Genomic DNA, 15,168 nt, shown 5'->3' with positions numbered 1-15,168 from the left:
AGGACTTTCGCTAGTCTTCTGCTTTGTTCAATGTTTTCTCTGGGAAACGCAAGGGTCAGAAAGCTACGACTACTTCTCGTTCTTTGTGGCTAAAGAGTATAATTCGTTTGGCCTATGAAACTGATGGACAGCAGCCTCCTGAGAGAATCACGGCTCATTCCACGAGGGCTGTTTCCTTTTCCTGGGCATTCAAAAATGAAGCTTCTGTGGAACACATTTGCAAAGCTGCAACTTGGTCCTCTCTACACAATTTTTAAAAATTATATAAATTTGATATTTTTGCCTCGGCTGAGGCTTCTTTTGGGAGAAAGGTTCTTCAAGCAGTGGTGCCTTACATTTAGGTACCCTGTCTTTTCCCTCCCTTATCATCTGTGTCTTCTAGCTTGGGAATTTATTCCCAATAATAATTAGAGTTGATCCGTGGACTCACCATGTCATTAGAAAGAAAACAAAATTTATGCTCACCTGATAAATTTATGTATTTCTTGACGCGGTGAGTCCATGGCCCGCCTGTTTATTTAGACAGGTTTTTGTGTTGTAAACCTCAGGCACCTTTGCACCTTGTGTTGCTTCCTTTCTCTCTTTTTTCCTTCGGTCGAATGACTGGGGTTGGAGGGAAGGGAGGTGATATTTAACAGCTTTGCTGTGGTGCTCTTTGCCTCCTCCTTCTGGCCAGGAGTGATATTACCAATAGTAATTAGAGATGATCCGTGGACTTACCGTGTCAAGAAAGAAAGAGATTTATCAGGTAAACATAAATTTTGTTTTGCGGTTGTGCCCGATCATCCTGGGTCTACCGGCCTTGGGTGGGCCTATACAGTTCCCTGCTGGTGTAGCTGTCCCTGAGTGTTGTCCCTTTCGTTACAGAATAGCGTGTCTTCGAGTTCAGCTAAACACTCTAAGAGGATCCGTATGGCTGGGAGGATTGTGTCCTTATTCAGCCTTCAATCTGGTGACCGAGTCAGTGGAGTTCCACTGCGTCACTTTCTTGGCTCTGATTTCCTTGGGGCCTAGAGTTCCTAGAGGATTGGGGGCTTAGCGCCTCCTTACCGCTGTTTTGAGCGATTTGGCCTTCTGAGGCTCTGGAATTGTCCTTGGTCTTGTTCCTCCTGTGGTTCTCTTCTTGAGACCTTTCAGACTTCTTACGTTCCTTGGGTTCCTTTGGGGGACCTGGTTCGCTTCGGGAGTTGGTTCCTTGGACATGGGCAGTGTGGTCTCCTTGAGCTTTGTTTAGGGTTTCTTCCCCGGAGCTGGGACTTTGTCCTCAAGGTATCTCCTTGTTCTTGGTCGTAGTGTGGCTATTGCGCCTAGGGCTCTAGTGAACTTGTTTCGGTCTTTGCTTCCTTAGCTCCTTGGAGCGTTGGACTCTGGCAAGGGGTGGTCTCTTCTTCTGGTCGGGACTTGCGAGTTTTTCTCGCTCATTTTACTTTGGACATTGTATGGTATCTCCAGGGGGTCTGGTTTTATATCAGATGGGGGGTTTCAGTTTCCGGTTTCTTGTTTATTTGGGGGTCTCTCCTTGTTCTGGTTCTTCCGGTGACTGGTTTTTCTCAGCGTTTCCTTTGTGGATCACGTTGCGGGTTGTACCGGACCATTAGGATCTAGAGCTGGTCTGGGGTTCCCCAGTTCCAGTAAACTTGGGCGGTGTCCTTGTTTGGGCTAGTTGAACTGGTTCAGTTGACCAGGTTTTCTGGGTGCCGATGCCCCCTGGGCTTGCTTTTCTCCTTGTTTGGTTTCCCTTGGTCAGCTTGCTGAAAGAGTGTGATGGCTTCGCTCCTCTGCAAGCAAAGGGGTTCATATTCTTCTTTTGGAAGTGTGGTCCCTATCTTAGGGCTTCTCCTGGCTTCAGGAGGTTAGGGCAGACGGGTTAACCTATTTCGGAGAGAGGTACGCTCTCTGGGTTGTTCTTTCCATTTGGAGAGTTGCTGGCTCCGCCTTGAGTCTATGTTGGGCCTTTAGCTAGATCTCTAGGTCTACGGCCTTGTTGACGGTCTCCATGTGGTATTTTGGGTTGGCACCCAAGCACTATTGTAATGGTTGTGCCATTTTTTCCGCTCGTTGTTTGAGCCTGGAGTTTTTCTGGTCCCCTGGTTTCAGACCTGCTGATGCTTGGGCTGGCTCGGCTGGAGGTAGGTCCTGAGATCCGTTATTTCTCGGATCTTGGTGGCACATTTGTCCTCGTTGAGGTTCTGGGCTCTCCTTTTATTTTGTGTAGGTCTGGCGGTTTCGGTTGCCTAGAGTGTGCCTTGTGTAGTGGAGGTTTAGCACTCTACATTTTGGTAGCTGCTTCTAGCCAGTATTTCTTCTGTGTCATCCTGAGGATGGCTGCGTGTTCTTGACTCAGGTGTTTACCTTTGTCTGGGTCTGCTAAATGTAATTTTACCTGAATTCCTCAGGGTTCTGAGTTCAGATTATGTTTTGTTTCCGTTTTCAGTTGTTCCTAGGCGTTGGTTGACTTGCTGCATGGCAAGGGAAGGGTTGGCCCTTTAAACCAGCTACAGCTGTTTGTGCCTTGATCGAGTGCTAGCTAGCTGTTCCAAACCTTGCAGGCTGTTGGGACAACTTTTTCTCTGTTCTGCTTCCGGTTCTAAACCTTGTGGTTTCTATTTAGATTGGGCGTTGCCTCCCCTTGTTGTCAGGACCCATTTAGGTCTTGCGAGCTTGGTTTGATGGGGTTTTTTCCTTTTATGGAATTTGTGGTAACCTTTCGGTTTTCATTTGGTTCTTCCTTGCCTTATTCCTTTGGGAGTTTCGGCAGGGGTTCCCTTCGCTAGTAAAGGGTGTGTGGTGGGGGACTGACTGTTGGGCGACGGTGTCTGTACTGTTGACTCAGTTGTATCTTATGTTGCGGTCTCTAGCTAGGCTTCAGGGCTATCGGCTTCGGACGAAGCGGGGTATTTTGTTGGGTAGTGGTTTCAGGCCTGGTGCCCTCAGAATGGGCCGCCTAATGTACCCTCCCGTTTTGGAATTCAGTGTCCTCTATAGCTTGGGTATTGTTTTCCCAAAAGTAATGAATGCAGCTGTGGACTCTTTCCATTTAGGAAGAAAAACATAAATTATGCTTACCTGATAATTTTCTTTTCTTCTGATGGAAAGAGTCCACAGCTCCCCACCCGTCCTTTTTTATGTGGGGCGTCTTTGTTTTTTATTCTTCTGGCACTTTCAGCCAGATATTTCTTCTACTGTTCCTTGTTCCTCGGCAGAATGACTGGGGGATGAGGGAAGTAGGAGGAGTATTTAAGCCTTAGGCTGGGGTGTCTTTGCCTCCTCCTGGTGGCCAGGTTCTTATTTCCCAAAAGTAATGAGTGCAGCTGTGGACTCTTCATCTGAAGAATAGAAAATTATCAGGTAAGTATAATTTTATGTTTTTTAGACATAGTATTGGAGGTTTAAATATATGAACACCATGTGATACATATTTATCGTTGTAAAGGAACATATTCCATTCTCCATCTAGGATTTAAAACTGCCTGGTCTGGTTGGTGAGCTCAGGTCCCAAATTTACTCTTATTATAATTTTTTTTTATGTTCTCTTGGTATCTTTATTTGAATGTAAGCTTAGAAACCAGATCATTTTTGGTTCAGCACCTGGGTAGTGCTTGCTGATTGGTGGCTACATTTAGACACAAATCAGAAAGTGCTACCTATGTTCTGAACCAAAAGTGGGCAGCCTCCTAAGCTTACATTTGTGCCTTTTCAAATAGATACAAAGAGAACAAAGAAAAATTGATAATAGGCGTACATTAGAAAGTTGCTTAAAATTGCATGCTCTATCTGAATTATGAAAGTTTAATTTTGACTAGTCTATTCTTAATAAAAAAAAATGTTTACATTTTAGCCGGGTAGGGTGCCCATTAAATAGATCACTGGATATAGATATACTAATATATCTGGAAAATTAACTCTGTGAATGGTCATCAAATTTAATTTCAGATCTTTTTTTTTTTTTTTTTCCATGCGTAAGCCAACACTAAAAAGTACTCCACAAAGAAATAGATAGTTCTGGTACTGAAAATGGCACTAGATTACAAGTTAAGTGCAAAATATCGCCTCCACGGAATTGATATTTGTGCTCAACTAAGTAATACCAGTGTACGCAGCAAATGTGGGCTGGTATTACAAGTGAGGTGAAACACAAAGGCGCCCTCGCGTTCGCATTGCAAGGAAGCATTGCGCTCACAAGAGCACGCTTCCATAGGCCCCAATGAAGACTAGCGCAGCGAAGAGGGTAAGTCACGCAGCGATGTGCAGCAATTTTAAAGATATATACATATATTTGAATGTGTTAATATGTGTATAAGCATATACATATAAATTTGAGAGCACACAGTTCACCTAGACCGAAATAAAGGCACTTTTCAGTGCTGTTTTCTTTCATGTAATTAACAAGAGTCCATGAGCTAGTGACGTATGGGATATACATTCCTACCAGGAGGGGCAAAGTTTCCCAAACCTTAAAATGCCTATAAATACACCCCTCACCACACCCACAAATCAGTTTTTACAAACTTTGCCTCCAAGGGAGGTGGTGAAGTAAGTTTGTGCTAGATTCTACGTTGATATGCGCTCCGCAGCAAGTTGGAGCCCGGTTTTCCTCTCAGCGTGCAGTGAATGTCAGAGGGATGTGAGGAGAGTATTGCCTATTGAATGCAGTGATCTCCTTCTACGGGGTCTATTTCATAAGGTTCTCTGTTATCGGTCGTAGAGATTCATCTCTTACCTCCCTTTTCAGATCGACGATATACTCTTATATTTACCATTTCCTCTACTGATTCTCGTTTCAGTACTGGTTTGGCTTTCTACAAACATGTAGATGAGTGTCCTGGGGTAAGTAAGTCTTATTTTCTGTGACACTCTAAGCTATGGTTGGGCACTTTATTTATAAAGTTCTAAATATATGTATTCAAACATTTATTTGCCTTGACTCAGAATGTTCAACTTTCCTTATTTCCAGACAGTCAGTTTCATATTTGGGATTATGCTTTAATTATCATATTTTTCTTACCTCAAAAATTTGACTTTTTTCCCTGTGGGCTGTTAGGCTCGCGGGGGCTGAAAATGCTTCATTTTATTGCGTCATTCTTGGCGCGGACTTTTTTGGCGCAAAAATTCATTTCCGTTTCCGGCGTCATACGTGTCGCCGGAAGTTGCGTCATTTTTTTGACGTTATTTTGCGCCAAAAATGTCGGCGTTCCGGATGTGGCGTCATTTTTGGCGCCAAAAGCATTTAGGCGCCAAATAATGTGGGCGTCTTATTTTGCGCCAAAAAATATGGGCGTCGCTTTTTTCTCCACATTATTTCAGTCTCATTTTTCATTTGCTTCTGGTTGCTAGAAGCTTGATGTTTGGCATTTTTTTCCCATTCCTGAAACTGTCTTATAAGGAATTTGATCTATTTTGCTTTATATGTTGTTTTTTCTCTTACATATTGCAAGATGTCTCACGTTGCATCTGAGCCAGAAGATACTACAGGAAAACCTCTGCCTGCTGGATCTACCAAAGCTAAGTGTATCTGCTGTAAACTTTTGGTAGCTATTCCTCCAGCTGTTGTTTGTATTAAATGTCATGACAAACTTGTTAATGCAGATAATATTTCCTTTAGTGATGTACCATTGCCTGTTGCAGTTCCCTCAACATCTAAGGTGCAGAATGTTCCTGATAACATAAGAGATTTTGTTTCTGAATCCATAAAGAAGGCTTTGTCTGTTATTTCTCCTTCTAGTAAACGTAAAAAGTCTTTTAAATCTTCTCTCTCTACAGATGAATTTTTAAATGAACACCATCATTCTGATTCTTTGGACTCTTCTGGTTCAGAGGATTCTGTATCAGAGATTGATGCTGATAAATCTTCATATTTATTTAAGATGGAATTTATTCGCTCTTTACTTAAAGAAGTACTAATTGCTTTAGAAATAGAGGATTCTAGTCCTCTTGATACTAATTCTATTCGTTTGGATAAGGTTTTTAAAGCTCCTGCGGTTGTTCCAGAGGTCTTTCCTGTTCCTGGTGCTATTTCTGCAGTGATTGCTAAGGAATGGGATAGATTGGGTAATTCATTTACTCCTTCTAAACGTTTTAAGCAATTATGTCCTGTTCCGCCTGACAGATTAGAATTTTGGGACAAAATCCCTAAAGTTGATGGGGCTATTTCTACCCTTGCTAAACGTACTACCATTCCTACATCAGATGGTACCTCGTTTAAGGATCCTTTAGATAGAAAAATTGAATCTTTTCTAAGAAAAGCTTATCTATGTTCAGGTAATCTTCTTAGACCTGCTATATCATTGGCTGATGTTGCTGCAGCTTCAACTTTTTGGTTGGAAACTCTAGCGCAACAAGTAACAAATCGTGATTCTCATGATATTATTATTCTTCAAGATCATGGTTGGAGGATCAATTTACCAAAAAGTTCTTTGATTCCTCAAACAAGGGTAACCTTTCTGGGTTTCCAGATAGATTCAGTGTCCATGACTTTGTCTTTAACAGACAAGAGACGTCTAAAATTGATTACAGCCTGTCGAAACCTTCAGTCTCAATCATTCCCTTCGGTAGCCTTATGCATGGAAATTCTAGGTCTTATGACTGCTGCATCGGACGCGATCCCCTTTGCTCGTTTTCACATGCGACCTCTTCAGCTCTGTATGCTGAACCAATGGTGCAGGGATTACACGAAGATATATCAATTAATATCTTTAAAACCGATTGTTCGGCACTCTCTGACGTGGTGGACAGATCACCATCGTTTAATTCAGGGGGCTTCTTTTGTTCTTCCGACCTGGACTGTAATTTCAACAGATGCAAGTCTCACAGGTTGGGGAGCTGTGTGGGGATCTCTGACGGCACAAGGAGTTTGGGAATCTCAGGAGGTGAGATTACCGATCAATATCTTGGAACTCCGTGCAGTTTTCAGAGCTCTTCAGTTTTGGCCTCTTCTGAAGAGAGAATCGTTCATTTGTTTTCAGACAGACAATGTCACAACTGTGGCATACATCAATCATCAAGGAGGGACTCACAGTCCTCTGGCTATGAAAGAAGTATATCGAATTTTGGTTTGGGCGGAATCCAGCTCCTGTCTAATCTCTGCGGTTCATATCCCAGGTGTAGACAATTGGGAAGCGGATTATCTCAGTCGCCAAACGTTGCATCCGGGCGAATGGTCTCTTCACCCAGAGGTATTTCTTCAGATTGTTCAAATGTGGGGGCTCCCAGAGATAGATCTGATGGCCTCTCATCTAAACAAGAAACTTCCCAGGTATCTGTCCAGATCCCGGGATCCTCAGGCGGAGGCAGTGGATGCATTATCACTTCCTTGGAAGTATCATCCTGCCTATATCTTTCCGCCTCTAGTTCTTCTTCCAAGAGTAATCTCCAAGATTCTGAGGGAATGCTCGTTTGTTCTGCTAATAGCTCCGGCATGGCCTCACAGGTTTTGGTATGCGGATCTTGTCCGGATGGCATCTTGCCAACCATGGACTCTTCCGTTAAGACCAGACCTTCTGTCTCAAGGTCCTTTTTTCCATCCGGATCTGAAATCCTTAAATTTAAAGGTATGGAGATTGAACGCTTGATTCTTGGTCATAGAGGTTTCTCTGACTCCGTGATTAATACTATGTTACAGGCTCGTAAATCTGTATCTCGAGAGATATATTATAGAGTCTGGAAGACTTATATTTCTTGGTGTCTTTCTCATCATTTTTCTTGGCATTCTTTTAGAATACCGAGAATTTTACAGTTTCTTCAGGATGGTTTAGATAAGGGTTTGTCCGCGAGTTCTTTGAAAGGACAAATCTCCGCTCTTTCTGTTCTTTTTCACAGAAAGATTGCTATTCTTCCTGATATTCATTGTTTTGTACAAGCTTTGGTTCGTATAAAACCTGTCATTAAGTCAATTTCTCCTCCATGGAGTTTGAATTTGGTTTTGGGAGCTCTTCAAGCTCCTCCGTTTGAACCTATGCATTCATTGGACATTAAATTACTTTCTTGGAAAGTTTTGTTCCTTTTGGCCATCTCTTCTGCTAGAAGAGTTTCTGAATTATCTGCTCTTTCGTGTGAGTCTCCTTTTCTGATTTTTCATCAGGATAAGGCGGTGTTGCGAACTTCTTTTGAATTTTTACCTAAAGTTGTGAATTCCAACAACATTAGTAGAGAAATTGTGGTTCCTTCATTATGTCCTAATCCTAAGAATTCTAAGGAGAAATCATTGCATTCTTTGGATGTTGTTAGAGCTTTGAAATATTATGTTGAAGCTACGAAATCTTTCCGTAAGACTTCTAGTCTATTTGTTATCTTTTCCGGTTCTAGGAAAGGCCAGAAAGCTTCTGCCATTTCTTTGGCATCTTGGTTGAAATCTTTAATTCATCTTGCCTATGTTGAGTCGGGTAAAATTCCGCCTCAAAGAATTACAGCTCATTCTACTAGGTCAGTTTCTACTTCCTGGGCGTTTAGGAATGAAGCTTCGGTTGACCAGATCTGCAAAGCAGCAACTTGGTCCTCTTTGCATACTTTTACTAAATTCTACCATTTTGATGTATTTTCTTCTTCTGAAGCAGTTTTTGGTAGAAAAGTTCTTCAGGCAGCGGTTTCAGTTTGAATCTTCTGCTTATGTTTTTTGTTAAACTTTATTTTGGGTGTGGATTATTTTCAGTAGGAATTGGCTGTCTTTATTTTATCCCTCCCTCTCTAGTGACTCTTGTGTGGAAAGATCCACATCTTGGGTAGTCATTATCCCATACGTCACTAGCTCATGGACTCTTGTTAATTACATGAAAGAAAACATAATTTATGTAAGAACTTACCTGATAAATTCATTTCTTTCATATTAACAAGAGTCCATGAGGCCCACCCTTTTTTGTGGTGGTTATGATTTTTTTGTATAAAGCACAATTATTCCAATTCCTTATTTTATATGCTTCGCACTTTTTTTCTTATCACCCCACTTCTTGGCTATTCGTTAAACTGATTTGTGGGTGTGGTGAGGGGTGTATTTATAGGCATTTTAAGGTTTGGGAAACTTTGCCCCTCCTGGTAGGAATGTATATCCCATACGTCACTAGCTCATGGACTCTTGTTAATATGAAAGAAATGAATTTATCAGGTAAGTTCTTACATAAATTATGTTTTTTTGTTCCTAACACCCCTTTATTATTATTTTAAAACCTCACAGTTAAGTTTGGGGCACATTTTCAAAATTAACCAGAGGCTAATTGCTACCATGAGCTTGAAGTAGCAATAACCAGCCACTTGTAATGGCTGATTAATTATCGCGTGCCCGCAAACTGGCGAATTTGCACATTTTCGGTCGCACCAAATACATTAGCGCTCCACTTGTAATCTAGCCCTTAGTAGTTATAAGCAAGACAAATAAAGTTTAATAAAAAGGCATATTTAAACTTAAACAATTTCTATTGTTTTGCTGTAGAATAATATATCAGTCATATCAATATGAAGCAGAGATTGCAGAAGGTAGAACCCAATTCACTTTTAGAGACAAAATCAGAGAATACATTCACATAACCTGTAATTTAATTGTTCATATTTTCACAATAAAAACTATATATTTGTATACATTCGTGTTAATTTGAATATTTCATTGTTAAATTAATCACAAACTGTTTTCTCTAATGTTTATTACTATTTGCCCTCCAATAGAATTAACATGTACATATTCATATTATTATAGGTGCATTCCAGACTCCAAAAAAGAACATATTCCACAAGATAGTAAGCAAATATAAGCACAAAAAGGAGAAACACAGTACTCTGGATAAAGGTATTTGTCTTTCTTATGCTAATTTGTATTATTTTTTGTATGTCTTAAGTGTATCATGAGCAGTGAATATGTACAATTAACTTAAGATTAAAATGCATGAGCCACCATCTATTTGGCGATTTTACAAGAATAAATTATTACATTGATTGTTAAAATGCATTTATTTAAAATTAATTAATTGGATATAAAAGTGGAAAATAAAATGCTCTAATATGTTAAATAATTTTATTATTGCTTGCTTATAACAATGTGCTTAACCCCTTTAAAATCAGCTCCAGAGCAGCAATGGACTACTAGGACGGGCTACTAGGGCATAACTGAACACATCTGGTCTGGTCAGCCAATGACAAGAGGCATATGTGTGTAGCCACCAATCACTAGCTTTTAGTAGTACATTGTTGTTCCTGAGCCGACCTAGCTATAATTTTCAACAAAGAATAACGAGGTCCTGATGATTAAAAATTCTCCATAGAAATTTATTGTGCAGACTTCACAGGGACTAAACTCTGAATTATCACAAAAAAAAGAAACTGGGGTTTCTAGAGAGGAGCGATGTATTCCATAAAGCACTCTGCTCAGATGTGATTATCTAAATTAATCCTCCTCTTTTACAAATTACATTGCACATTTTATTTGTTTTATGTAAAATAAAAATAAAAAAAAGGTTTCAGAAAGTGGGAGGGACAGTGGAGTTCCCTAGGATTAGCCAGGGAGCTCCCAGGGAGTGATTGAATCTCTCTCACAATTCTCATGATATGTTCTAAGCATTTAACACTAGAAGGTCTTACTGATTTATCTCACCAGCTGTATTTAGGTGAAGTTTGCTCAAAATTCACACTACACTTATTTAACTGACAGAAAACATAATTTATGTAAGAACTTACCTGATAAATTCATTTCTTTCATATTGGCAAGAGTCCATGAGCTAGTGACGTATGGGATATACAATCCTACCAGGAGAGGCAAAGTTTCCCAAACCTCAAAATGCCTATAAATACACCCCTCACCACACCCACAATTCAGAATAGCAAAGTAGTGGGGTGATAAGAAAGGAGTAAAAAGCATCAACAAAGGAATTTGGAAATAATTGTGCTTTATACAAAAAAATCATAACCACCATAAAAAGGGTGGGCCTCATGGACTCTTGCCAATATGAAAGAAATGAATTTATCAGGTAAGTTCTTACATAAATTATGTTTTCTTTCATGTAATTGGCAAGAGTCCATGAGCTAGTGACGTATGGGATAACAATACCCAAGAAGTGGAACTCCACGCAAGAGTCACTAGAGAGGGAGGGATAAAAATAAAAACAGCCATTTTCAGCTGAAAAAAGTTAATCCACAACCCAAAACATAAGTTTAGTCTCATAATTGAAAAGAAAAAACTTAAATTAGAAGCAGAAGAATCAAACTGAAACAGCTGCCTGAAGAACTTTTCTACCAAAAACTGCTTCCGAAGAAGCAAATATATCAAAATGATAGAATTTAGTAAATGTATGCAAAGAAGAGCAAGTTGCAGCTTTGCTAATCTGATCAACTGAAGCTTCATTCTTAAAAGCCCAGGAAGTGGAGACTGATCTAGTAGAATGAGCTGTAATTCTCTGAGACAGGGCTTGACCCGACTCCAAATAAGCTTGATGAATCAAAAGCTTTAACCACGAAGCCAAGGAAACGGCAGAAACCTTCTGACCTTTCCTGGAACCAGAAAAGCTAACAAATAGACTGGAAGTCTTCCTGAAAACTTTAGTAGCTTCAACATAATATTTCAGAGCTCTCACCACATCCAAAGAATGTAAACATCTCTCCAAATAATTCTTAGGATTAGGACACAAAGAAGGGACAACCATTTCTCTATTAATGTTGTTAGAATTCACAACCTTAGGTAAAAATTTAAATTAAGTCCGCAAAACTGCCTTATCCTGATGAAAAATCAGAAAAGGAGATTCACAAGAGAGAGCAGATAATTCAGAAACTCTTCTAGCAGAAGATATGGCCAAAAGGAACAACACTTTCCAAGAAAGGTGTTTAATGTCCAAAGAATGCATAGGCTCAAATGGAGGAGCCTGTAAAGCCTTCAACATCAAATTAAGACTCCAAGGAGGAGAGATTGATTTAATGACAGGCTTGATACGAACCAAAGCCTGTACAAAACAATGAATATCAGGAAGCTTAGCAATTTTTCTGTGGAATAAAACAGAAAGAGACTAGATTTGTCCTTTCAAGGAACTTGCAGACAAACCTTTATCCAAACCATCCTGAAGAAACTGTAAAATTCTAGGAATTCTAAAAGAATGGCAAGAAAATTTGAGAAGAACACCATGAAATGTAAGTCTTCCAAACTCGATAATAAATCTTTTTAGAAACTTATTTACGAGCTTGTAACATAGTTTTAATCACAGAGTCAGAAAAACCTCTATGACTAAAAACTAAGCGTTCAGTTTCCATACCTTCAAATTTAATGATTTGAGATCCTGATGGAAAAACGGACCTTGAGATAGAAGGTCTGGCCTTAATGGAAGTGGCCAAGGTTGGCAACTGGACATCCGGACAAGATCCGCATACCAAAACCTGTGAGGCCATGCTGGAGCCACTAGCAGCACAAACGATTGCTCCATGATGATTTTGGAGATCACTCTTGGCAGAAGAACTAGAGGCGGGAAAATATAAGCAGGATGATAACACCAAGGAAGTGTCAACGCATCCACTGCTTCCGCCTGTGGATCCCTGGACCTGGACAGGTACCTGGGAAGTTTCTTGTTTAGATGAGATGCCATCAAATCTATTTCTGGAAGACCCCACATCTGAACAACTTGAGAAAACACCTCTGGGTGGAGCGACCACTCCCCTGGATGTAAAGTCTGACGACTGAGGTAATCCGCTTCCCAATTGTCTATACCTGGGATATAAACCGCAGAAATTAGACAGGAGCTGGATTCCGCCCAAACAAGTATCAGAGATACTTCTTTCATAGCTTGAGGACTGTGAGTCCCACCCTGATGATTGACATAAGCCACAGTTGTGATATTGTCTGACTGAAAACAAATGAACGGTTCTCTCTTCAACAGAGGCCAAAACTGAAGAGCCCTGAGAATCACACGGAGTTCCAAAATATTTATTGGTAATCTCGCCTCTTGAGATTTCCAAACTCCTTGTGCTGTCAGAGATCCCCTAACAGCCCCCAACCGGAAAGACTTGCATCTGTTGTGATTACAATCCAGGTTGGCCAAACGAAAGAAGCCCCTAGAATCATACGATGATCTAACCACCAAGTCAGAGAGAGTCGAACATTGGGATTTAAGGATATTAATTGTGATATCCTTGTATAATCCCTGCACCATTGGTTCAGCATACAAAGCTGGAGAGGTCTCATATGAAAACGAGCAAAGGGGATCGTGTACGATGCTGCAGTCATGAGACCTAAAACTTCCATGCACATAGCCACTGAAGGGAATGATCGAGACTGAAGGTTCTGACAAGCTGAACCAATTTTAATCGTCTCTTGTCTTTCAGGGACAGAGTCATGGACACTGAATCTATCTGGAAACCTAAAAAGGTGACCCTTGTCTGAGGAATCTAAAAACTTTTTGGTAAATTGATCCTTCAATCATGTCTTTGAAGAAACAACACTAGTTGATTTGTGTGAGATTCTGCAGAACGTAAAGACTAAGCAAGTACCAAGATATTGTCCAAATAAGGAAACACTGCAATACCCCGCTCTCTGATTACAAAGAGTAGGTCACCAAGAACCTTTGAAAAGATTCTTGTAGCTGTCGCTAGGCCAAAAGGAAGAGCAACAAATTGGTAATGCTTGTCTAGAAAAGAGAATCTCAGGAACTGATAATGATCTGGATGAATCGGAATATGAAGAAATGCAACCTGTAAGTCTATTGTGGACATATAATGCTCTTGCTGAACAAAAGGCAGAATAGTCCTTATAGTCACTATTTTAAAAGTTGGTACTCTTACATATCGATTCAAAATCTTTAGATCCAAAACTGGTCTGAATGAATTTTCTTTCTTTGGGACAATGAATAGATTTGAATAAAACCCCAGACCCTGTTCCTGAAACGGAACTGGCATTATTACCCCTGATAACTCCAGGTCTGAAACACACTTCAGGAAAGCCTGAGCCTTTACTGGGTTTGCTGGAATGCGTGAGAGAAAATATCTTCACAGGCGGTCTTACTCTGAATCCTATTATGTACCCCTGAGAGACAATACTCTGGATCAATTCGGTCCAAAATCAATGGATTCAAACATCTTTGAAAAATCTTAATCTGCCCCCCACCAGCTGAGCTGGAATGAGGGTCACACCTTCATGCGGACTTGGGGGCTGGCTTTGATCTCTTAAATGGCTTGGACTTATTCCAATTTGAGGAAGGCTTCCAATTGGAAACAGATTCCTTGGGGGAAGGATTAGATTTGTTCCCTATTTTGTCGAAAGGAACGAAAACGGTTAGAAGCTTTAGATTTACCCTTAGGTCTTTTATCCCGAGGCAAAAAAACTCCCTTCCCCCCAGTGACAGTTGAAATTATTGAATCCAACTGAGAACCAAATAACTTTTCTCTTGTTAAGTGTATCCAGTCCACGGATCATCCATTACTTGTGGGATATTCTCCTTCCCAACAGGAAGTTGCAAGAGGATCACCCACAGCAGAGCTGCTATATAGCTCCTCCCCTCACTGCCATATCCAGTCATTCTCTTGCAACTCTCAACAAAGATGGACGTAGTAAGAGGAGAGTGGTGTATTATAGTTAGTTTTTTAACTTCAATCAAAAGTTTATTTTTAAATGGTACCGGAGTGTACTGTTTCATCTCAGGCAGCATTAGAAGAAGAATCTGCCTGTGATTTCTATGATCTTAGCAGAAGTAACTAAGATCTACTGCCGTTCTAACATATTCTGAGGAGTGAGGTAACTTCAGAGGGGGAATGGCGTGCAGGTTTTCCTGCAATAAGGTATGTGCAGTTAATATATTTCTAGGGATGGAATTTGCTAGAAAAATGCTGCTGATACCGGATTAATGTAAGTTAAGCCTTAAATGCAGTGATAGCGACTGGTATCAGGCTTATTAACAGAGATAAATACTCTTATAAAAGTGCAATATAAAACGTTTGCTGGCATGTTAATCGTTTTTATATGTTTGGTGACAAAACTTATTGGGGCCTAGTTTTTTTTTTTCCACATGGCTGGTTTGATTTTTGCCTAGAAACAGGCTTTACACTGTTGCAATATGAGTGGGAAGGGCCTATTTTAGTGCTTTTCTGTGCAGATAAAAATACTGACAGAGACATTCAGCTTCCCTCTGCATGATACAGGACATCTCTGAAGGGCTCAAAAGGCTTCAAAGTCGTGTTTGAGGAGGGTAACAATCACAGTAGACTGTGGCAGTTGTGACT

At 40.4% G+C, this 15,168-nt stretch overlaps 1 protein-coding gene across 1 annotated transcript in view; it reads left to right on the top strand.

Annotated features, from left to right (window-relative positions):
* Nucleotides 1-15,168, top strand: part of BBX (BBX high mobility group box domain containing) — a 708,257-nt gene that overhangs the window by 621,331 nt on the left and 71,758 nt on the right. The window contains exon 13 of the mRNA XM_053705430.1: nucleotides 9,680-9,769. Coding sequence (XP_053561405.1) covers nucleotides 9,680-9,769 — 90 coding nt within the window. The remainder of the gene's footprint in view (nucleotides 1-9,679; nucleotides 9,770-15,168) is intronic.

Source organism: Bombina bombina, chromosome 3, assembly GCF_027579735.1.
Source record: "Bombina bombina isolate aBomBom1 chromosome 3, aBomBom1.pri, whole genome shotgun sequence".
Taxonomy (NCBI): Eukaryota; Metazoa; Chordata; class Amphibia; order Anura; family Bombinatoridae; genus Bombina; species Bombina bombina.
This window is presented reverse-complemented; position numbering and strand designations above follow the sequence as displayed.